Source organism: Triturus cristatus, chromosome 8 (assembly GCF_964204655.1).
Source record: "Triturus cristatus chromosome 8, aTriCri1.1, whole genome shotgun sequence".
NCBI classification, from domain to species: Eukaryota; Metazoa; Chordata; class Amphibia; order Caudata; family Salamandridae; genus Triturus; species Triturus cristatus.
The window spans coordinates 314,149,893-314,173,777 of NC_140591.1; the positions used below are offsets into that span (position 1 = coordinate 314,149,893).

The 23,885-nt window shown below is 46.7% G+C and overlaps 1 protein-coding gene across 2 annotated transcripts in view; it reads right to left on the bottom strand.

Moving 5' to 3' along the window:
- SACS (sacsin molecular chaperone) overlaps nt 1–23,885 on the bottom strand; it is a 392,226-nt gene that overhangs the window by 73,566 nt on the left and 294,775 nt on the right. Inside the window, exons 9-10 of one of the 2 annotated variants that reach the window (XM_085621593.1) lie at nt 15,574–15,665; nt 3,854–3,880 (exon numbers count right to left, since the gene is read on the bottom strand). In XM_085621593.1, coding sequence (XP_085477719.1) covers nt 3,854–3,880; nt 15,574–15,665 — 119 coding nt within the window. The remainder of the gene's footprint in view (nt 1–3,853; nt 3,881–15,573; nt 15,666–23,885) is intronic. The other variant, XM_085621594.1, reaches the window with a different exon arrangement.

Here is a 23,885-nt window from a genome sequence, read left to right on the forward strand (position 1 = left end):
TTTAACTTACTTGATAGAAAACGACCAGTAGAGGTCAGTAAAATACCAGAATCACTTTAGCATTCTCTAGATTCCAGTCCATAGATATTGTCTTCCACGAGCACCCGTTGATAATATTTTTTTCAAATCTTGTATTTTCAGTGATATGACCACCGAAGGCCCTGATTTTATATTAAAAACAGAGCTTTGGACTATAACATTTCCTGCTGAAAGGCAATATTTCCCTCCATGTGTTCCCATACCTGGTGTGTCACGCAGTTTGGTGATTACTTTCCCTCCATGTTAAAGAACAGTAGCATAGCTATATACATAAACGGTCACAAAGGCTAAACTGATTGCATTGCAAATGCTTGTTTTTATTAGGGATCCTTTAACATGCAGAGGGACTCTGTGGAGCCGGTCCTATTGTTATTTGGACTACTACACGCTGCACTTGTCGTTTTGAAACCATGAAGCAAATGCACAGCATTTGCATTTGTCTAAGCTTTCTGGCTGTGCAGTGCATGTAATGGCCTGCTAGTGATGTGCATCTTAGCATGGCCGATTAATTAAAGCATATGTTTAAGTATAGACATAGTTGCAGATATTTACTGTTCAAAAGATTTAATTTATTTTGAATCTATGCTCCTGGAACTTTTCTTCTGACTTGGCTATATATTTCTTCTCTTTCGGGGCATCACAACTTGTTGGATCTATTGCCAGCTTAATGCCTCGATCCTCCCTTTTCTTCTCCTCAGTTTGTCTGTCATCAGGTTCTTGGGACTTTCATTACCTTCCTGTGACTCTCCGACCTCACTGTACATACTCCATCTTTTACACCTTCCTGTATTTCTATTGCTTTCCTTCCCGCTGTCTGTCCCCCTTTCTCCTTTATGTATTTCTATCGAACGAAAACACCCATTTGAGGCTAAAGATATTTGGAATGTTTATTGGCAGCCCTAACATTTTTGAGAAGCTGAAACTTCAAGTTTCTTTAACCCATTAGCAATTAAAGCCCTGAATCATGCTGACTCTACCTTTATATGTGTGTTAACATGTGCACATTATTACGTCAGACTTGACTACACAGCTGTCGGCAAAACATACTGTAATCAATACAATGGGTCAGCGGCTCCTCCCTGAGGAGCATTAGTCTCTCACATCACAATATAGGCTACTTGGTGCATCACTCCCCCTTCCAGAAAGTGCTTGCATCGGAATGCGTAAGGGACTATATTACATCTGAAAGGTATACTCAATCATCTTGCTGCTTGTTCCATTCATTTCTTTATCTCATATATGCATTTTATGAATTCTGCAATACTCCTTTCTCCAGCATTAACAAAGCCAATAGAGTAAGGTTTAAAGTTATCAACAGTATGTGTGCTTGCAGTGCATGTAAACCACATTTGTGAATGCCTTTGTTTACATACTTTGGCACATTAAAGAAAGATCTAATGGCTTTGCTGTTGCCTGCTTTTAATCTTGTGATGAGTTTTTGAGATTAGTAATAAACAATGTCTGATCACACCCCTAAGAAATTGCAATTTTTTACCACTACTGTATTTCTACTGGTGTGCCACAATCATACTACAATAGCAGTGTAAACAACAGCAGTCCGACCAGCAGGTCCATGATAGTTAGGCAACACAAAAAGATGATGGACGGAATGCTTACATTGGTAAACATTCACCCCCTGTCACAGATCTGGGCTGAATCCATTGTTTTTTTACTCACTGTGCCACCCCAGTGTTGACCCAGCCATATGCAAATCCGTCTTGAACCTGCTGCCCATAGGAACAATCCAGTCTGAAATGCCAGGCCATGTCCTCCCTGGACTGGAAAACAAGCATTCTGGGACTCACCCCTCATCAGCCAAACTAGCTTGAATCCAGTGGCACAGCAAGCACGGGACACACAATTGGGCATACCCTTCCCACTTAGGGCGACTACACCACCACAAAAAGATGATGGACTGAATGCCGAGTATTGTCAAACATTCACCCCCGGTCACAGATCTGGGTTAAATCTATGGTTCTTTGGTTCACCATGCCACCCCAGTTTGGACCCAGCCTTATGCATATATGCATATGTGATACCCCGAAACTGGTCCCAGGATGCTTCTCTCTGGCCCAGGCAGGACCTGGCCCAGGAGTTCAGGCTGAACTACTCCCATGAGGAGCAGGGTCAAGACTGATTTGCATATGGCTAAGTCCAAACTGTAATTGCATGGTGAGCAAAAAAAGATGGATTTATGCCCAGATCTCTGCACTGGGGTGAATGTTTGACAATGGTTAAAATTCAATCCATCATCTTTTGTGTTGCTATAGTCACCCCAAGTGGGAAGAGTATGCCCAGATATGGATCCCGTGCTCAATATGCCATTGGATTCAAGTTAGCCTGGCTGATGAGGGGTGTTACTCCGAAACCGGTCCCAGGATGCTTGTTTACGGTCCAGGGAGGACCTGGCCTGGCAGTTCGGGTTTGACAGTTCCCATGAGGAGTAGGGTCAAGACTATTTTGCATATGGCTGGGTCCAAACTGGAATGGCATAGAGAGCAAAAAAACAATGGATTTAGACCCAGATCTCTGTACTGGGGGTGAATGCTTGACAATGTTCAGAATTCCACCAATTATCTTTTTTGTTGCTGTGTTAGTTAGGCCGCACACCAGTGTTTCACTACATTTAGGGTTGGACTGGGTAGTTTAAGGGTAAGTCTAATTCTCCTTTTTCAACAAAAGGCAGTTCTGCTGACTCTTCTCTTCCTTTGCAATCCCACTAATGACAAACTAGTGCTCAGAAATTATTATACCAGACCTCTGAGAAACATTAGTGTGAGGTAACTCTGTACCCCAACTTAGGCATGTCCTGCACAGAGAGGTTCCAGGGTCTTTTTTTCAAACATTTGTTTCTGCAACATTTGTCTTCTCATATGGGGTTTTAGTTGGTTAGGTTTACGTAACAACACTACCCTTATTAGGTTCCTTATACTTCCTATCTTTTTCATATATTTACCTAAGTCCGTGCATGCATTTGTGTAGTAGTTCTCCTTTTTTCACCTTGTGGTTATTTCTACTCCTTTGGTTTTCTTGGACCCCCCTCAATTCTCTTACTTCCTTTGTTTTGCCACCTTTATCAAGCTACCGGAGGTTCACCTTTTTCTATACTTTTCATTCTGCTTTGAGTCTTTCGCATCTTTGTTTTGCTCTTCCTCTTCCCCAACTTGAATTTTCCATTAGGGTTAGTAGTCCCTACAAGATTTTTGAGTGGGTGCCACACTGCAACTAATAGGTCTTAGAAGAGCAGCGTTAGGAACAGGGCTACTCTTCTAGCTAAGAGAAGATCTGAAAGGACATGTGCCTACAGAGATACGTTGGTAGTAGAACTTCACTGTGTGAAGCTACTGACAGGGACTTGTGTATATGCTATCAGCTAGATGATGGAGAAATTGAAGATAGGTTTAATTGTTTGCCTAATGTTCATTCATGAGTGAGTTTTCCCTTAGAACACATTTTAAAAGTTGCAGTCCACACTGTACTAATTCTACCCGGTCACCATGTACTTAGCAAATATGAACCCATCAACCCAATGGCTCTGCGAAAATTAAACAAAGGGGCTTCCAGTGGCTGCAAGAATATGTGTTTTGCACTACTAAAAAAAAACGCAAAAATAAATGAGCTAAAATCAAATATTTAAGCGCTGTTTTTAAAGTCTACGTTGAAATTATTTGCCAATTTTAGTTTTTTTGGACAATTACATTATAAACGCAAGCCTGTGAATTTATTCTTCACGCTTGAAAGGGACACATTTGAATATTAGATACAGACAAACGGCAGGCATACAGTCACCACACTTTTCAGACAGCAATCCTACCTGAACATCCCCACAGAAGCTGTTGTGCTAGAACATAATCACATACATTGTAAATACTTTTAACTTACTACCTTTTGTCATTGACATATGAAGCCAAACATGAAAAAGTGTACAAATTAAAGACCTTGAAAAGTTTACAAATAATCACATTCATGTAAACGCATTAATATCTAAGTGTAAAGCAACTCAGTGTAAGGATCGGGTACAGCTACTGAGTGTGTCTGGTGTACAGACCTCAATTTAGAACCAAATAGCATAAAGAAAATTGTGTGGTGAGCATAGAGCGACACTGTGCACAGAACAACAGATCAAAAACTGCATCATTAACAGGTAAAACATTCTAAAGTTATCAAGGGTGGGTCGCAAAGAGAAGATATGAGATGGAAAGGTTAGTAGCATTAATGGTAGTTCTCTTCAAAATAACACTAAATATAAAGTGATTGTAATGAGTCTAAAAGCATGATTACCAACATAGGGATGTTGCATGATGGTAATTATAAACTGCTAATCCTAAACCTTTATCATCATCAGGGTTCAGCCTGTCTCACTTCCCTCCTTTAGGTCTAATCTCGGGTTGGTAAACGGTGGTGTTCTCCAAGTTTCTACACTCTCATCCACTGCTGTTCAATCTGTACATTTATATGGGGTACGATTCTTTATGTATGCAGATGACACACACAATTTATCTTCACCATCTCATGACGTCAGGATACTTACATATCAAACTCTAACCATCACAACATGAATGCCTGCCAGGCCAACACTTGATGGTGAATGTCCTCCAATTTTCTCAAGCTGAATCCTCAAGAAAACTAAGGTCCTTCTTACCCACCTCATTATTGACCAATAGAACAACATATCTTGGTTTGAGCCACTGGGCTTTTGCCCTGCTCCTGTTAATACCGTAGGAAACTCAGGGATTCCGGTTGAGTCTTCGATTTCAATAAAACCTCATGCCACCAAGGTAGCACACAGCGAGTTTCTTCAAGTCAATGGTCTAAGAAATTCTCTCTTTTCGGGAAGCTGACTTCCAATTACCTGTGATTTATGTACTGATAAATTCAAGACTGGACTATGCTAATTCAGTTTACATGGCTTCTAACCAACTGATTGAAAGCCTTCAGTTGATGCAAAATACAGCGGTTTGCCTTCTGGTGGCTGCTCCAGATGGGGCCGAATTAAACCCATCTTAAGATCGATTCACTGGCTCCATGCACATCACAGAATTACTTTCAAATCCTTAACAGTTATGCATAAGGCTATTTACGAAAGCACTCCAAAATGTCTTGCATTCAAAGTTTTATGGCACAATCCCTCTAGAAACGTTGGTTCTGGGAAACTATTCCCTCCTCTTGTCCCCAGATCAAAAAAGGCCCATAGGGGGAGGAGCCTAGCGCTTGACCAAGATGGCCGCGTGAGCCTTGAGCTCCCGCGACCCTCGCGCCCTCCGGCAATTATCCTGTCCTAAATCCTGTTTTTCATGCACGGAATCCTGCAGATGAGTCACAGCTGGGGCGATTGACGTTGTCCGGGCTAAGATCGCCCACCGGGAACCGAAGTTGTGCATGGCGGAAGATTGCGGCCTACCTCCGAAGGATGCCAGGGGCTCGCGTTGGCAGGATGCCCGGCCACTAATTGAACAACAGCGGCCTTGGGAGGTGTGAACTGGCAGACGGGTGCCGCTGCACTTTCGCTTTCGCTTTCTCGCCCTTTGTTTGCTCTGGCCCGGGAGTGCTTCGTGCCGATCCCCTGATATCTGGAGGACCTACACTCGACCCTGGCTGGCTGTAGAAGTTTTGGTTGACCCTGTCTCCTCTGGCTGAGCGAGGGACGTCTTTTTGTAACTGACCGCCCTGCTGTTCGAGATGTCGACCAAACTGGAGGGGGACAAGCCGAAGTCTAAGGCTACCAGGCGGGGAGGCTATACCCAATCCAACAATATGGATCGCTATGCCCAGCAGAAGGGGTCGCCTGGTGGATCGGGAAAGTCGCTGGAAGTGCAGAACGCCGATCCATCCCCAGCCTCGGAGTTATCATTGCAGGATATCAAGGGGGCGATTGAGGGGATGCAATCATCGATTGGGCGACAGTTTGAGACCCTGGCGCACAAGGTGGACATGATTTTGGTTGATGTCAACTTGATTCGCGCGGACCTGGGCAAAACCAATGAGCGGGTCAAGTCCCTGGATCTCAAGACCACAGGCCTCGCGGACGAGGTCTCGGAACTCCAGGTTGAGGTTCGCAAGTTACAGACCGCGAATGACCTCTCCGCCCGCCGGCTCGAGGACTTTGAAGGTCGGGCCCGGCGCAACAATGTGCGCCTTATTGGGGTCCCGGAAATTTCGGAGGAGCTCTCCGTGGACTTACTCGTCGAGGACTTGGTGGTGAACCATCTTGCGCCTAAGGGCCTCGGCAAGTTTTTTGCGGTTGAGCGGGCTCACCGAGTGCCTGGCCGAAGGCCTAAGGTGGGAGCCCCCCCGCGACCGATTGTCGCCCGGATCTTTCACTTTCGAGACCGAGACGCTATCCTGCAAGCATCAAGGGTGAAAGGCCCGGTGCCTTTTCAGAATGCCTCTGTGAGCTTTTTTCCTGACTTTACCCAGATGGTGCAGAAGCAAAGGCAGAGTTTCCTGGGGGTGAAGAGGCGGCTTCGGGAGATGGACCTGAAATATGCCATGCTTTTCCCCGCCAGGCTACGTGTGGTGTATGAGGATCGGACTTTCTTTTTCGAATCGCCGGACATGGCAGGGGACTGGTTGGATGCGCTCCCTCGGCGACAGCCCGGCGGGGACCATGTGGTTGGAGCGGAAGGCGACCGGGATGGACAGGAGTGACACCTCCGGTGTCGGTCTGTTTTGACTCAGTCCCAGACAGTGACTAGCACCCTACTGCAGTAATGGGAGGGCAGCGGGGGGAAGATAGGAGCTCTTTCCTCCCTTGGGGTACTTTTTGTGGATTTGTTTTTGGTAGGGCGACAGGCACACTGCAAGTTGGGGGGGCTTCGCAAGCTGATGCAGGGTTGCAGGGAGGGGGGGGGATTTGTGATGTTGGGTTTGTTGTTGGGGGTTTTTTTTCTTGCAAGGCGTAGAAACTGTTGTCCGTATTGTCCGATTGTGGTTCTCCGGGGGGGTGGAGGTCTCTTCATGTTCCGGGATGGGGGGTAGGGGCTTAAACATAATTAGCTGGAATGTTAATGGCTTAGGGGATCGTATAAAACGGGGGATAGTACTACAATTCTTGAAACGGACCTCACCAGATGTGGTCCTCCTGCAGGAGACCCACCTTATAGGGAATACGTGTTATGCACTTAATAGAAAGGGTTATAAATTTGTTGCTCACTCGGGGTTCTCCTCGGGCTCCAGGGGTGCGGGCATACTTGTTAGAGCTTCCCTACCATTCGAGGTTGACTCCACCATTGCTGATGATAGGGGGCGCTTTGTGGCTGTGGCGGGGAGGTGGGAGGGCAGAGCGTTGGTATTGGTTTCTGTTTATGTCCCTCCTGCCTTGCAGGCCACCACGTTTGCTGATCTGGGCAAGGCCTTGTTGGAACTCCCTGAAGGGATGCTGGTGGGGGGTGGGGACTTCAATGCGGTTGGATCTGGATTGTTCGATAGGTACCCGCCCAGGGACACCGGGGGGGCTCAGAAGTGGCTTCCCGACTTTATAGATACTTTTGGCCTGGTAGACTGTTGGAGGCTACGACACCCCACCCAGAGACAATATACCTTCCACTCCGGGGCCCACGGCAGTCTCTCCCGGATTGATTACTTGCTCACCCTGGCTGCACACGCCTCACTGGTATCTGAGGCTAGGCACATGGCACGGGGTATCTCCGATCACTCGCCGGTGTGGGCCCGTCTGGATATTGGCCGGGTAGCGGGGGGCAGGGTGGCTCCCATTAACCCCTGGTACTTTCGTGACCCCAAGTTGCGCAATGCGTTGCTGAAGGCAGTTGATCACTACTTTCAGGATAATCAGGGTTCAGTTGAATCGGCGGTGTCCTTGTGGGAAGCGTTTAAGACCGTATTGAGAGGGGAGGCCCTCTCCTTGGTAGTGGCCGCCAAGCGGCGGAGAGACGCCGAGGTGACACAAGTTGAGGACGAGATTGCGGCTTTAGACGTGGCCTTGGAGGAGGAGGTTGCGGCGGCTACACTGCATAATTTGAGCTTGAAGCAATTGGAATACAGGGATCTGGTGACGAACGCTGCCAAGACCCTCAGTAGGGAGCAGCAGGGTCGACTGTACGATGTTGGTGATAAGGCCGGGAAACTGTTGGCGTGGTTGGATAAAAAAGAGCATGTTAATCGAGTGGTGCCGGAGTTGTCCATGGATGGGGGAGAGGTTGTCACTGACCCCGATGTATTAGTCCAGCATTTCTCGGACTATTTTCGTACGGTATACACCTCGGTTTCGGATAGGCCGACTGAGGACTCGTGCGACCTTCTGCGTGATATTGCTCTGCCCTGCCTTTCTGCCATAGATAGGGATGACCTCGATGGAGATATAACTGTTGACGAAGTGGCGTGTGCTATCCGTGCGTTGCGCTCGGGTAAGGCCTCGGGCCCAAATGGGTTGCCGATTGAGTTGTATAAGCTCCGTCCGGATAAGTTGGCTCCTCACCTGCGCGCCATGTTCGTGGAGGCGCGGGAGAATGGGTTTCTTCCGCTCGATCAACGGCTGGCTACGATTGTGGTAATACATAAAGACGGTAAGCCCCGGGATAAGTGTGGTTCCTATCGGCCGATATCACTTCTCAACGCTGAGCCGAAAATCCTTGCCAAGATCCTTGCCAACCGCCTGGTCCGGGTGCTTGGAGATTTGATCCACCCGGACCAGTCGGGCTTTATCCCGCACCGTAACACTGCACTGAATCTCAGACGCCTTCATGGAGTGATTGCTAGGACGGGCACGATGCGAGAGCCGGCCATTGTGGCGGCTCTCGATGCCACGATGGCTTTCGACACGGTGGAGTGGGCATACTTGTGGGCTGTGCTAGCCAAATTCGGCTTCGGGCCTGGCTTTGTAGGCTGGGTGCGGTTGCTTTACGAGGGGCCCCTTGCTAGCGTAGTGGTGAACTGGCGGGCGTCGACACCGTTCGAGCTCGGGAGGGGCACCCGGCAGGGCTGTCCCCTGTCGCCGTTGTTGTTCGCCCTTGCTCTTGAACCGCTGGCGGCGTGGATACGATGGCACCCGGATATACGTGGGATTCGATGGTCACCCGACCACGAGGACCGTATTTCGCTTTACGCCGACGATATTCTGTTATACCTCACCTCGCCTAAGAAATCTCTCATAGTGATTTGTGACGTCTTGACTTCGTTCGGTAGGAACTCTGGTCTTGTTATTAACTGGGGGAAGTCATACTTGTATGCCCTGTGTGGGGATGTCCCGCCTGTCCCGCGAAACTGCTCGATCCAGATCGCCCGGCAGGGCTTTTTGTACTTAGGGATCTATATTTCCACTGACCCCGCTTTACGATACGAGAAAAACTTGCTCCCTCCCTTGGCACGTTTGCGGCGGGACGTGGCGAGCTGGCGGTGGTTGCCGTTATCCCTCCTTGGTCGCGCCGCTCTGTTCAAAATGATGTCCCTTCCCCGTTTCCTCTATGCCTTGCAGAATACCCTTGAATTGGTCCCGGCCAGTTATTTCCGAGAGGTCGAAAGCCTCCAGCGCGCGCTACTGTGGGAAGGGCGACTGCGCATAGCGATTGCAAAGTTGACGCTTCCGTGGTACGACGGGGGTATCGCGCTTCCAGACATTCGACGTTATTATTGGGCCACTCAGTTGAGCGCGATTAATCATGGTGTCTATGGTCCGACGCTGAGCCCCGGCTATGCCATGGACCGGTGGCTGCTGCGCGGGGGTAAATACCACAGAGCGCTGTACTCGAAGTCGTTGGACTTAACCCTTGCGGGGCCCACCAGGGTGGCCGTGCACGTGTGGAAGGTGGCGACAGATTCACTGGGCTGGAAGGGTAAGCTTACCCTCGCCACCCCGTTGTTTGACTCCGATATTCTGGGAAAGCTTTGGCATACAAAAGGGTTTGAGAAATGGGACCTAATCGGTATATCCAGGGTTGGAGACCTTGTGGTTAAGGGTAGGGTGAAGTCATTTGAGGAGCTGCAGAAGGAATATGAGCTAGGGAGCACGGAGTTCTTCCGATACGCTCAAGAGTGTCACGCCTTGCGGTCAGTCCTTGTAGAGGGGTAGACGGTGCCTGTGTCCTCTCCGTTGGAGGACCGTATTCTGGATGGCCATATGCCGGAGAGTACGATCTCTCTCATCTATAAGAAATTAATTAATGTTCGGGCGGATCTTCTTCTAGGGTTGCGCGATCAATGGACTAGGGATGGCCTCGAATTAGATGATGAGGATTGGCAGTATGCAGTCTCTTCTCCCAAAGAGGTCGCGATCCCTGCGCGCCTGCGGCTGGTGCAGCTTAAAATCCTCCATAGAGTTTACGTGACAGGGCCTAGGTTGGTCCGTATGGGTTTCTCTGAGGAGGGCTTATGTAAGAGAGGCTGTGGTATGGTGGGCACCTTCCTACATATTATTTGGGAATGCGGTGTGTTCATGGAGTTCTGGAAGCGAATCCACGATGTGATGGGGGAGGTGACAGGCATCGTCATGCAGCCGGAGGCGCGGTGTTGTCTCCTGAATGTTTGGGGTCCTTCTGACCACGACGCGGCACAGACTCAGTGGGTGACCCTAGGGAACATGGTAGCTAAGCGTGACATCGCTCGCCTGTGGGGCTCTGCTGGGCCCCCTACATTGACAGCGTGGATGGAAAACATGGATTGGTGCATGTTTAGGGAGAAGACAGTATATTGTGCTCGAGGGCGCCCCCGGGAATGGCACACCGTGTGGGGGCGATGGAACCAGTATAGAGGGGGCATATGCCTGCCCCCAGACCCCGACCCGCCTGAGGAGCAGCTCTCCCCTTAGCATTCTTTCCGGCTTTGTAGTCTTCGCTGGTATGTGTTTGCCTTCTTGAGTCTCTGCCTTCCCCTCCTTTCCCTTACTAGAGATCTGTGTCTGATGGACGAAATGGGGCTCGCTCCCCCCTGATGGGAGCCCTTTTTGTGCTTTAAGTACTTATCGCCTTGCTTGTGTTTGGGTTTGGGTGTGTGTTTACTTAAAACAGAACCTTTTGATTCTCCTGTCAGTCAAATGTGGACGCTCGCTTGTGTTGTGTTTCTAAAGCTGCCGTACCCCCGGGTTGTCGGCTGAATAGCTGTGTCCCTGATTTAACAGAATAAAGGTTTTTAAAAAATAAAAAAATAAAAAAAGAAAAGGCCCATAGCGACAATGCATTCTCCACAGCTGCTGAAACACTTGGAACCCACTACCTCTATGATTTGAAACCTCTCTTGTAAACATCAGAAAACCTGGCTTTTTAATTAATATTCGACTATAGCCCCAGTTATTGTTAGTCCTGCAACTCGAAATAAGACCCGTACAAATACCCCTAAACATAACATAATGAAACATAAGAAACTAAAATAACATAAAATGAGTTTAAAAAAGCTGGTTCAAAAGCTGATTACTAGGGGGCCTATTAGCATGGAGGGCGGAACGCCACCACCCGACCGGTGGTGGCGATCCACCCGCCAAAACTCCCCACCAGACGGCAATTTACCCCCCACCACATTAGCAACGGACAGCAAAACATTTATGAGCCCTTTAAGTGTGTGCTCACCCCTCCTGCCCCTGGCCCCTGCTCTGGCCCCTCCCCACACCTAGGGGCAGGAAAAAATAATAATAATAATAATGTTCCGTTATTATCATTTTATTTTTGCTCTGCACTGCTCTTAAAGCAGTGGGGCGACGCTCCTCTGCCTTAGAGGAGGAGCCGCCCCTGAGTCTATCAACAAGTTTGCACCTCTGTTGCTCCTAGGTCGACTCCTTACAATAATTCATGCTGGTTTAACAGTTCCTCCAACGCTTTGGCTACTCACATGCTACTGAGTAAGCCTTGTGTATCATAATCAATCTCAGTGATGCACATTAGTAGTGGTTTCTATGTATGAGACTGCCAAGCCCCAAGAGAAGGGAAGTGTCTAGATGAGCGGTTGCATATATTCTGACACTCTCAGCAACAACAAAGCTTATGCGCAGTGATACTCAATGCACTGCGCACTCAAGTTGTCATTACACCTCACAAACTTCACTGACATTAGCCAAACAAGAAAAAAAACTTTCAACAGTGCACTCCAAAGGTGACCAGGAACATGCTGCAAATCAGAAAGCTTCAATACTTTTCCAGTGATATGAGGTGGTATATAAATAATGCAGTATATATACTAAGAGGGTAACTGTTCCTAAGAGAATGAGAAAAGTGCCAAGGAGTTGGTTTGTGTGCTTGTTACGCGGTCGGGTAAAAGTGAGTGTGGGGGAATTTCTCCTTTAGAATATAGTGCCCTCACACACCCTTTCGAGTGTCATGCTTCATCATCGGGCGTTGCTCCTCGTGGGGGTGGCGCTGCAGTCCCTCACGGGCCCCGCGAGAGGGCTCTTTATCGGAGATCTTTTATGGAGACGCCGCAGTTGTGCATGGGGGTGTGTGGGCCTCTAAAAAGGGAGGTGAGTTAGTGAGTTAAAAATGCTATACGGAGCCCAGAACCAAAGTTTTTATTCACGGCTCCGTGTAGCAAAGGTTAGAAATAATCCTGGAGCTCCTCTTCGGAAAAAATGGTTGAGGGCAGGTGTGTAACTTACTGCTACTCTCAGGATGGGTGTAGTGTTGGTGAGTGGAAGTTCTACAAAAATGGGGTCAACATGTTTCGCGCATTAATGCTGGTCCATAACGGATCCGTTAGCGCTTCGTCAGGACCGGAAATAAGGTGAGAGGAAATATTCTAGAGACCAGGTTCCAGGGAAGAACAGAACTGTGAACCTGTAGTACCTTAATAATAAAGGGATCAAGCGTCCACGCGCTGATAGGAACTCCTTCTTTTAGGAACTCATACCCAACCCTTCTAGTTCAGGGAATGGGCTCCGTCGGCGCCTCGGTGGTGGCAAGTCGAGAAAAAGTGCTCGTCAGCCCAGGGTGTGGAAACCTACCCCTCCTCCGTAGTGCGCCGGGATTGATAAATACCAATAAAATACAGTGCATTCTACTCTGGAGAAGATGTAGCTCCCACAAACAATATTCAGAACTGTGGTAGCCAGAAATCACCAGGGACCTTTTGCCACTTTTCAGACTTTGTTCCATAACAGGGACGATATAATCCTTGACCAATCCCAACCACATGCACAGGACACCCATGTAAGATAATTCTGTGGTTGGGAGACGTTCAAACCTACACAACTTGGTAAAGTTTGTGGACTTCACACACCTTTTCTTGGGAACAATGCGTACTGAATAAAAACATGTTTCAGGGAAAATGGAGATCCTATTAAAAGTTGTTTTGTTAGATTTTCCCTCACAAAAATGTACCCAAGTTCACAAATGTGACAAAGATTTTTTTTAAACTTCTCAAAGTACCATAGGGCATGTTCCTGTAAACGAATGGAATACTTACATTAACAGCTGGACCATAATCTATCATGGGGAAGGGTTTACCATATTTACTATCTTGTAACATTTATTTGTACATTTGTGTGGTAGCTAGTTAATGCGATTCTAGGCAATTACAAAGAGTCTTTAGCTGGGCACGTTGTTGTAACTGGTGTCCAACTCTGGCATGGTTGGCTTAGGGTCCTTTCGGAGAGCCAGTCCCACCCTGTAAACTGCTTGCATTATTGGATATGGAGGCTTAAAGCACACCGTTTGTGACTGTTGTAGAAAGGAAATCTAATCACTCTCTGGCTTATTTTCAGATGTCTTTTCATTTTCATGAATATTGTTCGAGTTGTAGACAGGAACCAAGTTGAGCTAAGGAAGAACAGCTGACATGTCTTGCTTAGGCGGGTTTAGCCCATAAACTTTCTTAGGCCCTAAAGAGAGAACAAAAATGAAAGAATACAATAACATAAGTTGAGTTGCTGTTGTTTGACGGGTCAGCCACAAAACCTCAGGTCATCTCTGCGATTAATGCAACGCATAGAAATATCCGAGTCACCGCAGTGATCAGAGGGATGGTCGTGGTTCGAGCTGCATGAATCTCTTGTGTGGTTAAAGTCTAGAATAATATGCAGGAAAGATGCAGCAGTGTAGCAAAAAGCTATCAGTAGCAACAGTGGGTGTGCTAGGCTAGATGGGCCCTGATCTACCATCAGGGATGCCGTGACATCAACTTCAGCCAACTGGTCAATAGAATGTGTCGATGCCCAGTGTGGAGAAGGTACGTATGGAAAAGGGTATGGTTCAGATCTTTTGGTTCTAATAATAACACGTTCCCATGTTATGTGCGTGCTCATGGAGATAAGAAAGACACAACGATTGAGTTCTAAACCCCTATAGGGCAAACAGCAGAAGTGGGATAAAAGATGGCTGTGCATCACTAGATAAGATAGGCATTAAAAAGGCACGAGTTACAATGCAGAAAACATAAATACAAAGTATCAAATCACAGAGTCCAAAGGTTCATAAGTCAAATAAATATCGCACAAAGTAAAAACTAAGTTGATATCACCCTGCACACTGGCAGAGTACAGTCATTTTAGGTATCTGTGAATTTAAGAGACACAGAAAACACAAAGAAAAAAGTAATAAAATGTCAGTGAATATAGGTGGTCTGTTGGCGAGAGAACAAACGCTGTAATTGGTGGCAGCTGCATCAAAAGTATACCTGATGGACTGATCAGAAGACAGGTGGGATGCAAATGCTGTTATGGAGGGTGCCTTGAGTTGGTAATAAGAGTAACCCTGGGCGTAGTTTGCGTAGTAGCGCTACGCATAGCTACTCGAAGTGCCCTTCGCACTATGCGAGATACGCGTAGCGCTACACGAACTGCGTAGTGCGCTTAGTGCGCTGTTCGGGATGATTGCACAGTGCCGGATGCTTGTCTGCACTGTGCAATCATGGAAAACAGCATCTCGCACCGTGCGAGCCGTTGTTTTCTGCCGCTCAAGTAGATTTTTACTCGAGCGGCAGCTTTCTCAACGCGGACTGGTAGTTTCTCATCGCGAGCGGTCGCAAGCATACGCGACCACTCGCAATGAGAAACCTGACCTCCCCGCATTGAGAATCTCTTCGGGAGGTTTATTTTCCACGCTTGCGATCGCCAACTTGATGTTGCTAAACGCGAATGAGGAAAAGGTCTCGCCGGGATGTCTTTTTGCATCATCTTGATGTTGAGGACCGCGAGTGAGCAAAAAATGCCAACTACGCTACGCTACGTGTTTTTGCACTGTGCTACGTGCAATTCGCGTAGCGCGAAGTAGCACAAACTACGCAAACTACGCGAGCGTAGCGTAGTTGGCCGCCCAGGGTTAAATAAGAGGCGTCATGCAAGGAGTAGCAGGAATTTTAAAAGAAATATCACAAGAAAGCAACCAAGGTCCAGAGAATTAAAAGCACTGGCTTCTTCCCATGGTTGGTAAGGGGGGACACATAGTTCACTAAAAAGTTGAATGACATAATTATGCTTCCATGTCATTTGCTTTCTATTACGGAAACATACTTTTAGCCAATGTTATCTTCAATGACAGTTATAATTCTGGCAGCTGCTGAAACAGAAGGCTAGTGAGAGTCAGTGAAGTTGCATTTGTTTTGTAAGCGTCAAACTAATACATTCACTGTTAAAAGAAAGCAAAACAGCATTGCTGAACGTACCTCGACATTTGGAAGCTTCTTTCAAAGTGGTAAGAATTTGACTTATTAGATTTTCAGATAGGAATCTTCCTTCGAGACCTGGAAAGAAAGACCTAGTAAAAGAAAGGGAAACATTTTAGTATCAAAAATTGCATAACATATTTCACTATCTCTTACAAAAGTACATCTGTTAACAATTCTTACTCGTTCCTCTTTGAACGGAGGAAATCATGGCTTTGCTTTAAAGGTTACACAGAGATGGAAAGTTTTAGCAGTCGCAGATCCTTCGATTTACTAAATTTGTGGGTTTACGACCACTAAAATGTTTGTTAAATGTCGAATGTTATATTTTGCCACCCTGCAGAAAGTCACTGATCTTGCTTTCCACCGATAACTGCTTGTCTCTAACGGCACACTAAATAGGTTCTGCGGTTGTTACCAGAAGGACAGAAGATGGAAGGAATGATGGTAGTGTCAATGTCTACTGGACCTACGGCCCGATTTTGAAAGGGCTGGAAAGCCTGTTGTTTGGGCAGTGGGACTGGTGCTGTTGATAAGCCATGCACTTGAATAGCCCCTAAAAGGACAAAATAGTTGTGGGGATTACAAGGCTGGAGCTGAGAGGCCCAGAGAACATGCTGTGGTGCAGCTCTGTGTAAAACATTCTAGGGCAGAGTCCATCTTCTCGCCAAGCAGGTGGGAGCTGCCCACCACACTAGTTCCTACAGCCATACCTAGACAATCTGTGGTGTCCAGAACCAAGCAGATGTCAAATTTGGCTGCAACCTGAATCATCTTGAATGGTTTAGGCTAGGATGGCCGCAGGCCTTCTGGGACGACAGGTAAGATCTCAACCACCATGCCCTAAAGTGCGTATAATGCCTGTGTAGCCAGTTCGTATTAACTGACCTCAGGGTAAGACTGGCCGAGGAGAACATATATTTGCCAAACATGTCCACTTGTTTTGACTCCTTGTGAGGGGGAGCAGTATGAAAAGCATTAGGATTTACTTCACTGGTGGACGCCTGTACCACCAAGATCTTCGGTTTGGATGCTGGGTCAAAAAATCTGGGTTGCCTGGAGCAGGTCTATGGTGACGGGCAACTTGTCAGTTGACTGGAGGGCCATAGCACAGCTTGGCCAAAGAGCCCAACAGCATGTCAGTAAGGGCTTTATTAAAGGGTAACAGACACTATAGGACCTCTATCAGAACATCAGTTTTAGCCTTCATAGTCGGGAAGTGAGGAGCAAGGACCTTAGCAACCTTCTAAATATTGTGGCGAATAAGGTACTCCCCTCTGATGCTGGAATGGGGAAGAGGTGTAAAATGCACTGGCTTCCTGCAAATGTTGTCTACATCATAAGGAAGGGCACATTCCTCTCAATGCCCTCCATTTTCAACTCCATATGGCTGGCATTGATCAGAGTCCAAACCAAAAAAACTGGTGCAATGTATATTCATGCGGTAGTGGGATTGTATCTAAGTCGGATGGGTTCAGTGTATACTGTGTGGTACGTCAAGATCTGTATGCAGGTTAGGTCGAACCAAAGCCATCTCGGAGCTGGACAGCACAATGGTGTTGATGAACAAGAGGCTGGCACGGATGTTGGAGTTGAGCCTGATGGTAGTACAGAACCAGAGATGGTTTCAAGGGGTCCAGGTAGGGCTAAAGGAGAATCTGCCAGAAATATTCTGATAGGAGAGTCCTGCAGATCCTTTGCATGCATAGGTGCGCAAGAGGGAACTGGAAGCGTTACAAAGATTCACAGCCCAGCCTCAAAAATGGCTTTGACTTGCTGTGAGGTCGTCGATAGGCCCAGAAACGTGGATGCATTAGAACCAGAGATTGAATCAGCTCTTCGTGGAATGAGAGTGAGACCGAAAGGCTGGAAGGGGGCGAGTCCCGTTGGACTTTTTCGGTTTCTCCTTTGACTTATCTTAAGACTTCCCCCATAAAGAAGATCGGCCTCAGGTATGACTTCAGGAGTGGGACTGTAATGGAGTCCGTGCACTCCACTTCATCTTGGGAGTGGGACCGGTGCAGAGCCTTCTGGTGCTTCAACATGTAGAGCTTCACCTCGCAATCTCGAATGTTTTTCGGGTTCATCTGGATGCAGACACACAGGCCTTAGAGTTGTGCGACAAACCTAAGCACTAAAGGGACACCTCATGGAGATCTGTCACAGAAATCCATTTTTTACAGTCCCTATAAGGCTTAATCCCTGTAGTCTTAGGGAGAAACATGCCTTACATGCTGGAAAGTAAAATTTGAGTGAAAGAAGTGAAGAAAAAAAGAATGAGCAAAGCTCTGGATATGCCTCTGAAGGTGCAGAACGAAAGGAATTGATGTCAGCAAACCTGGGTGGTGATTACTTGCAGCTCGGTTTGTCACTTCCAAAGAAGCATTGATGTGGAGTTGCACTGTGCTACCTGTCAGAGCACAGGAGCACAGCTTTAAATTTTCTGGATCCAGTCAGCCTTCTGGTGATATTCACAAGGTAAGGAATCTGTGGTTAGAAGTATCCATCAGAAAACATAGTACCACCTCTGCTCACATCGGTACAGAAGAGCCTTCTTTGAATGGACGGTAAGGCAGGCCTCACACGTTTCACATTGTGGTCAGGGGAGAGGTACAAATTGTAAACCTGGTGGTGGTCGTTCATTGAGTCGGAATGGCACTGGGGGTAGTACTGGAAGGGCACCCTTTCCATCACTGTATGCACATTCTTGACGACGAAGTCCTTGAGGCAAGGGGCACAGTACCCTGGTGTGGCCCTGACGGTGAGGCGTATAAAGGAGGCCGATGTTCATTAAAAGTCATCTGGGGAAAAAAGCAAAGTCGAAGATCTGTTGTTAAGAAGAATTTCTTCCGCAGGTACTGGAGTAATGACAACCAATTGGGCTAGAAGGAAAGCACTAAAAATCACAGAACACGGAGCCCACTTTCGGCACAAATCCGAACCTGATGGTGGACAAAAACAAACAGGGAATCAATGCCCATAACCATTGCCAGCTAAGGGGGGAGTCACTATACCTCATGACTCGAAAGGCTTCTTCGAAGAAAAACAACTTGCAAATGTCAGTGCCCATTTCTAGATGGCAGGAGTATGCAGAGTATGTGTATTTACAGCAAAACATGCTGCAAACACATAGGGCCCGATTTACACAGGCAAAGTTAGACTTCTAGTCTACATTTAGACCAAAAGTCTAACTTTACTACTTTTCGGCATCACAAAAGTAAAGTAAGTTATGAGTACTATCTCTGCGACTGCTGAGTTTCCACACTCGAGCTGAATCTCAATCAATCATGGATTTGTAGAGTGTGGAAAATCTCCCATGAGGGCCTCAAGGCACTACGTGGTGATCTGTTCATTCGAACAGCCAAGTCTCGAGTTCTTTCATGAATTGCTGAAGCGATGAGACAGACTTGAGGTGCAGGATAAGGTCGTTCCAAGCTTTAACCGCCAGGTGTGGGAAGGAGCGGCCTCCACTGTTGCCTTAATGAATCCGAGGGGTGTCTGCTATAAGGAGGGAGGCGGATCGCAGGTGTCTGGTCAGTTGGTGGAAGGTCATGCGCCTGATATATGCTGGTCCTAGTTGTGCAGGGCTTTGTATGCGTAGGTCAACAATTGGAACTGGCATCTCTTCTGGATGGGGAGCCAGTGTAGCTTCTTCAGGTGAAGTGTGATGTGGGTTCATCTGGGGAGGTCGAGGATGAGTCTTGCTGCTGAGTTTTCTATTGTCTGTAGTCTCTTCAGGAGGCGTGCAGCGATTCCTATGTAGAGTGTGTTCCCGTAATCTAACCTGATGGTGACAAGGTCCTGCGTAATGGTCCTCCTGGTGTTGACTGGGAGCCACTAGAAGATCTTGCGGAGAATATGTAGGATGTGGAAGCAGGCGGAGGAGTCTGCGTTTACCTGTTTCTTCATGGATAGCTTGCTGTCCAAGATGATGCTGAGGTTGCAGGCATGGTCTGTCGGGCGGGGGATGAGCCAAGTTCAGAAGGCCACCATGCGTCATTCCATGGCGAGGTGTTTTTCCCAAAAATGAGGACTTCCGTCTTGTCCATGCTGAGCTTGAGACAGTTGTCCTTCATCCAGTTGGTGACATTCCTCACACATCTGTGGAAGTTGGCTCAAGCGGTGGTGGCGTCTTCTGACAGTGAGAGGATGAGCTGGGTGTCATCAGGGTAGGAGATGATGTTAAGTCTATGCATACTGACAGTGCCGGCCAAGGGGGTCATGTACATGTTGAAGAAGGTGGGGCTGAGGTACAATCCTTGGGCGACGTCACAGAGGACCTTATTGGTTTCCGAGGTGAACGGTGGGTTCTGCTGGGTCGGCGGATGGTTTCTTCAGGACGAGCCTAACTTCAGTGTGTTTCCAGTCCTCAGGGAATCAGGCCAAGGTGATGGAGTTGTTGCCAGTTTTCTTGCTCCCGAGTTTGAAGACGTGGTGGGGGCAGGGGTCCGTGGGTCCTCCAGAATGTACAGAGTTCATGATGGAGATTCTGGGTTGAGTCGTGAGTTGGTCCCAGTGGGTGAGTAGGTGTTTGGGGTTTATGTTCTTGGGAGTTAGCAGGCTGATGCTGTCAGTGGCGGAGGGTTGGGGTTTTTAAGTTTTCGCAGATGGTTGAGATCTTGTTATGGATAATGTCTGCTATGGTGTGACACCGTTCTTGGGAGGGGGTGATTTTGTTTCAGGTCGCTGTGGGTTAGAGAACTCCTACATGATGGCGAAGAGCTCCTTGCTACGGTTTGTAGTGGTTGAGTGCAGTCTTGAGGGTTGTGGTGAGGAAAGGCTGTAGGATGTCATTTTTTGTGATACACAGCAAAATGTAAATACCTCTAAATGAACTGTACATATTCACCTTTTAGGAAAGCAAAAATTAAGCAGATTTGCTGTTACTAGGATCAGAACTAATCAAGACACTTTACTTGCTGATGCACAAATAATAAATATTCACTGAAACTCCAATTCCACACATTATCATTTGTGTGCAATATAGTTTGATTAGTAAAACTGTATGTCTGTTTAAATTTAGTGACCATTTCAATGGAAAATGTGCGGTGTGTAAATGGCAATGCCGTACCACACGATGTTTTAGTACGCTAAAAAAATCGCTCACTTCATGTTCAATAAAGCCAAATGGGTCGTGAAATTTTGTTGTGCTAAAAAGTGGGTCATCACCCTAAAAAGTTTGGGAAGCACTGATAATAGCAAAGGTATTGCAACAAAGCGATGTACAGGGTCAAAGGCAAACATAAGTTCAACAAGTGATAGGAGAAGTAGCTGGCTATTGGAGTATTAGTGTATTACAATGCAGTGTTCTTTAAAGAAATGTTTTCAACTCTCTCCTAAACTGGAGCAGCATTCGGGTGGTCCAGGGATATTGTACCAGATCATGGATGTATAGTTGGAAAAGGCCTTCTGCCTTGTCTTTTCCTTTATTAAACTTCTTAGTCTCCAGTCTGATGGTAGCCTGGCTGCAGGTGTGTCAAGAGCAACCACAGATGGTCAGCTTGTCCACAAGATAAGCAGGGGTGCTGTTCAGGAATCAGGAGGGCACTACATTTCAGTGAATAGAAATATATAAAAGCCACTAAAATGCAACCGTCTGACATATTTACAGATGTCTGTGGACACCACAGACCTCAGGCCATTGTTGTTGTGTCAGATAAAATAGCTTATAGGAAGCATTAGCAGCAAGCCCTGAAAAAAATGGCTGATTATAGAAGATTGTCAGGTAAGTGAACACAGGCCTGCGACTTGAGGTCTGAGGCGTGGATTTCTATTTGATGTAATATAGCTTGTGAGAGGTTTTTGTTTCTGAGTTTGAAAATACAGTGCAGGACAAACTAGCTTGGCAAGGCCCATAAGCATCTTGTGTGATAATATAGAATGATATTTCAAGATAGCACTCTACCTATTACTCCTACGTGCCACCAAGGATGAGGATATGCCAGACCTGGAGGTGGAGTAGGCAGACATGCTCTTTGTGTTGCAACACTGTTTACCTGAAGCTTTGTGCAATGCATTTTTGATGTGATTGTTAGGCATCTGACTATACAATATAGACAACTGCAGAATGTGTTAGAGATACCACTATTCTGGGGTACAGTATGGCACGTGACAGAAATCAGCAGAGCAACTACTGCTAAAATTACATCCAGTACTGTACACTATCATTCCACGTAAAGGCCAGTCAGATTTCACACTTTATGGGCTGGTCTGTTAACAGGGGAGAGTCAGTTCACTCAATCTCTAGCCCAAGAAGTCTTCAGGACTCGGACAGGCAGTGCTCTGCAGCAGGTCAGCATCAAGGTGAAGCGTTAGTTTAAGAGGAGCAGAATGTATCACCGAGTTGGACATCAGTTGCAATTTCCATACCTCCCAGTACTATGGAGTACGGCTTTGATCACTATTATCACTAACGTGGTAATAGTTTCCCACTCTGTTCCAGCATCACCAAGATCATCTCTAGCACACAAGCAGTGTGTGCTTATGGCAAGAATGCCACACCAGCACAATGGCTAACACCACATTAACACACACAACAAATACCTGGCATGTGGAATGTCTTTGTGGAGCAAAATGGTGAGCTGCATCTTTCCACCAGCAATCTGCAATACACCTGCAGCCCAGTGGAGACCAAAGACCAATGTGTGGGCTTCACATCTACGAGCCAGAGAACTGGACACATGCAAAAGCAACAGTTGAAGGACAGAATGCAGAACACTGTGTCATACGTTCACCCCAGTTGCCAGTTAGGGTTGGACTGTTCCCATGAGGCACAGGGTCAAGACTGATTTGCATATGGCTGGGTTCAAACTGGAATGGCATGCTGAGCAAAAAAAGGATGGATTTAGGCCCAGATCTCTGTACTGGGGTGAATGTATGACATTGTTCTGCATTCTGTCCATCAACTGTTGTTTTTGCATTCGTCACCTCGAGTGGAAAGGGTATGCCCAGATGTGGGTCCCGTGCTCTCCATGCCACTGGAATCAAGCTATCCTGGCTGAAGAGGGGTGAAACCCCGAAACCGGTCCTAGGATGCTTGTTTCCAGTCCAGGGAGGACCTGGCTTGGCAGTTTGGGCTGGACAGTTCCCATGAGGCACAGGGTCAAGAAAGATTTGCATATGGCTGGGTTCAAACTGGAATGTCATGGTGAGCAAAAAACGATGGATTTAGGCGTAGAGCTCTGTACTGGGGTGAATGTATGACATTGTTCTGCATTCTGTCCATCAACTGTTTTTGCATTCAGGGAACTGGACACAACATTCAGCTTAGTCCCCCACGACCAAGCAAACACAGAGAAGCATGGAGAAAGCAGTCCCCGATTATAAAACCTGCACACAATATACTTATGTCTTTTATTCATTTTTGCATGGTTATTAAATCACATTTTATCGGAGTAAAGTTTTATGGTGTAAACTGCACATATCAAGTTTTCTTTTTTTTTTTTTTTTAATTCGGAGGAGGTGTTGAGCGCTCATGTTTTTTCCTCTGTGTATATTCACTGTTATGTAGTCTTAAGCATGACCTGGCCAGCTTTATGGGCACTCTAATACCAAATGAGCAAACTGGTTTTCTCCAAGTAGCCTTTTTCCTGCTACTTATGATAACTATCTTGTTTGCTTTACTACTTCTTATTCTAAATACATGACTGTTTTACAGTATTCTCCTTTCCTGAGATCAACGTTTACGTAATGAAGTCCTGAAAAATTCACTGGAAAACCCACAAGACCTCCCAAACCGCTTACAATACTGGGGACCAATACATCTAGCTCACCAGGTTCAATGAACAGACATGGGGATCAAGCAAGGTATTACTGTGGATCTTGTCTCTCCTTTATAACTGCAGCCAACAAATGTGTGATAAGGTTCAATCCTGAACTCGAAGTGTGGCATGCAGCAATCCACAGGGGTCCTCTCTTTCACCCATTCTGAGCAACATCTGCACTCTCCCAACACCACTGTCACCAAGTCAAATCCCAAATGTATGCCCATGACACCCAAATTCATATGTGATTAAACTAGAACCAGAAAAGCATCACAGATAAGCTTGACTGAATGCCTTCGATTTATTTGTGTTGCATGGCAGAGATTCAAGTACTGGAAGGCACTGACTCCCAAAATATTTCTTTAGTTTTACCCACATACATTCGCACTTCCCCAAACAGTGCATAGAATGCAAGAAACGGGGATAATTGTCGACACAGATATATAATTCCCACCACAAATCCATGGAATTAGCCAGATCTTTAGTAATTGACGATTGGACTGCTGCAAAATGATCAACGTATGGCTCCCAGAAAGCTCACTGATAAAC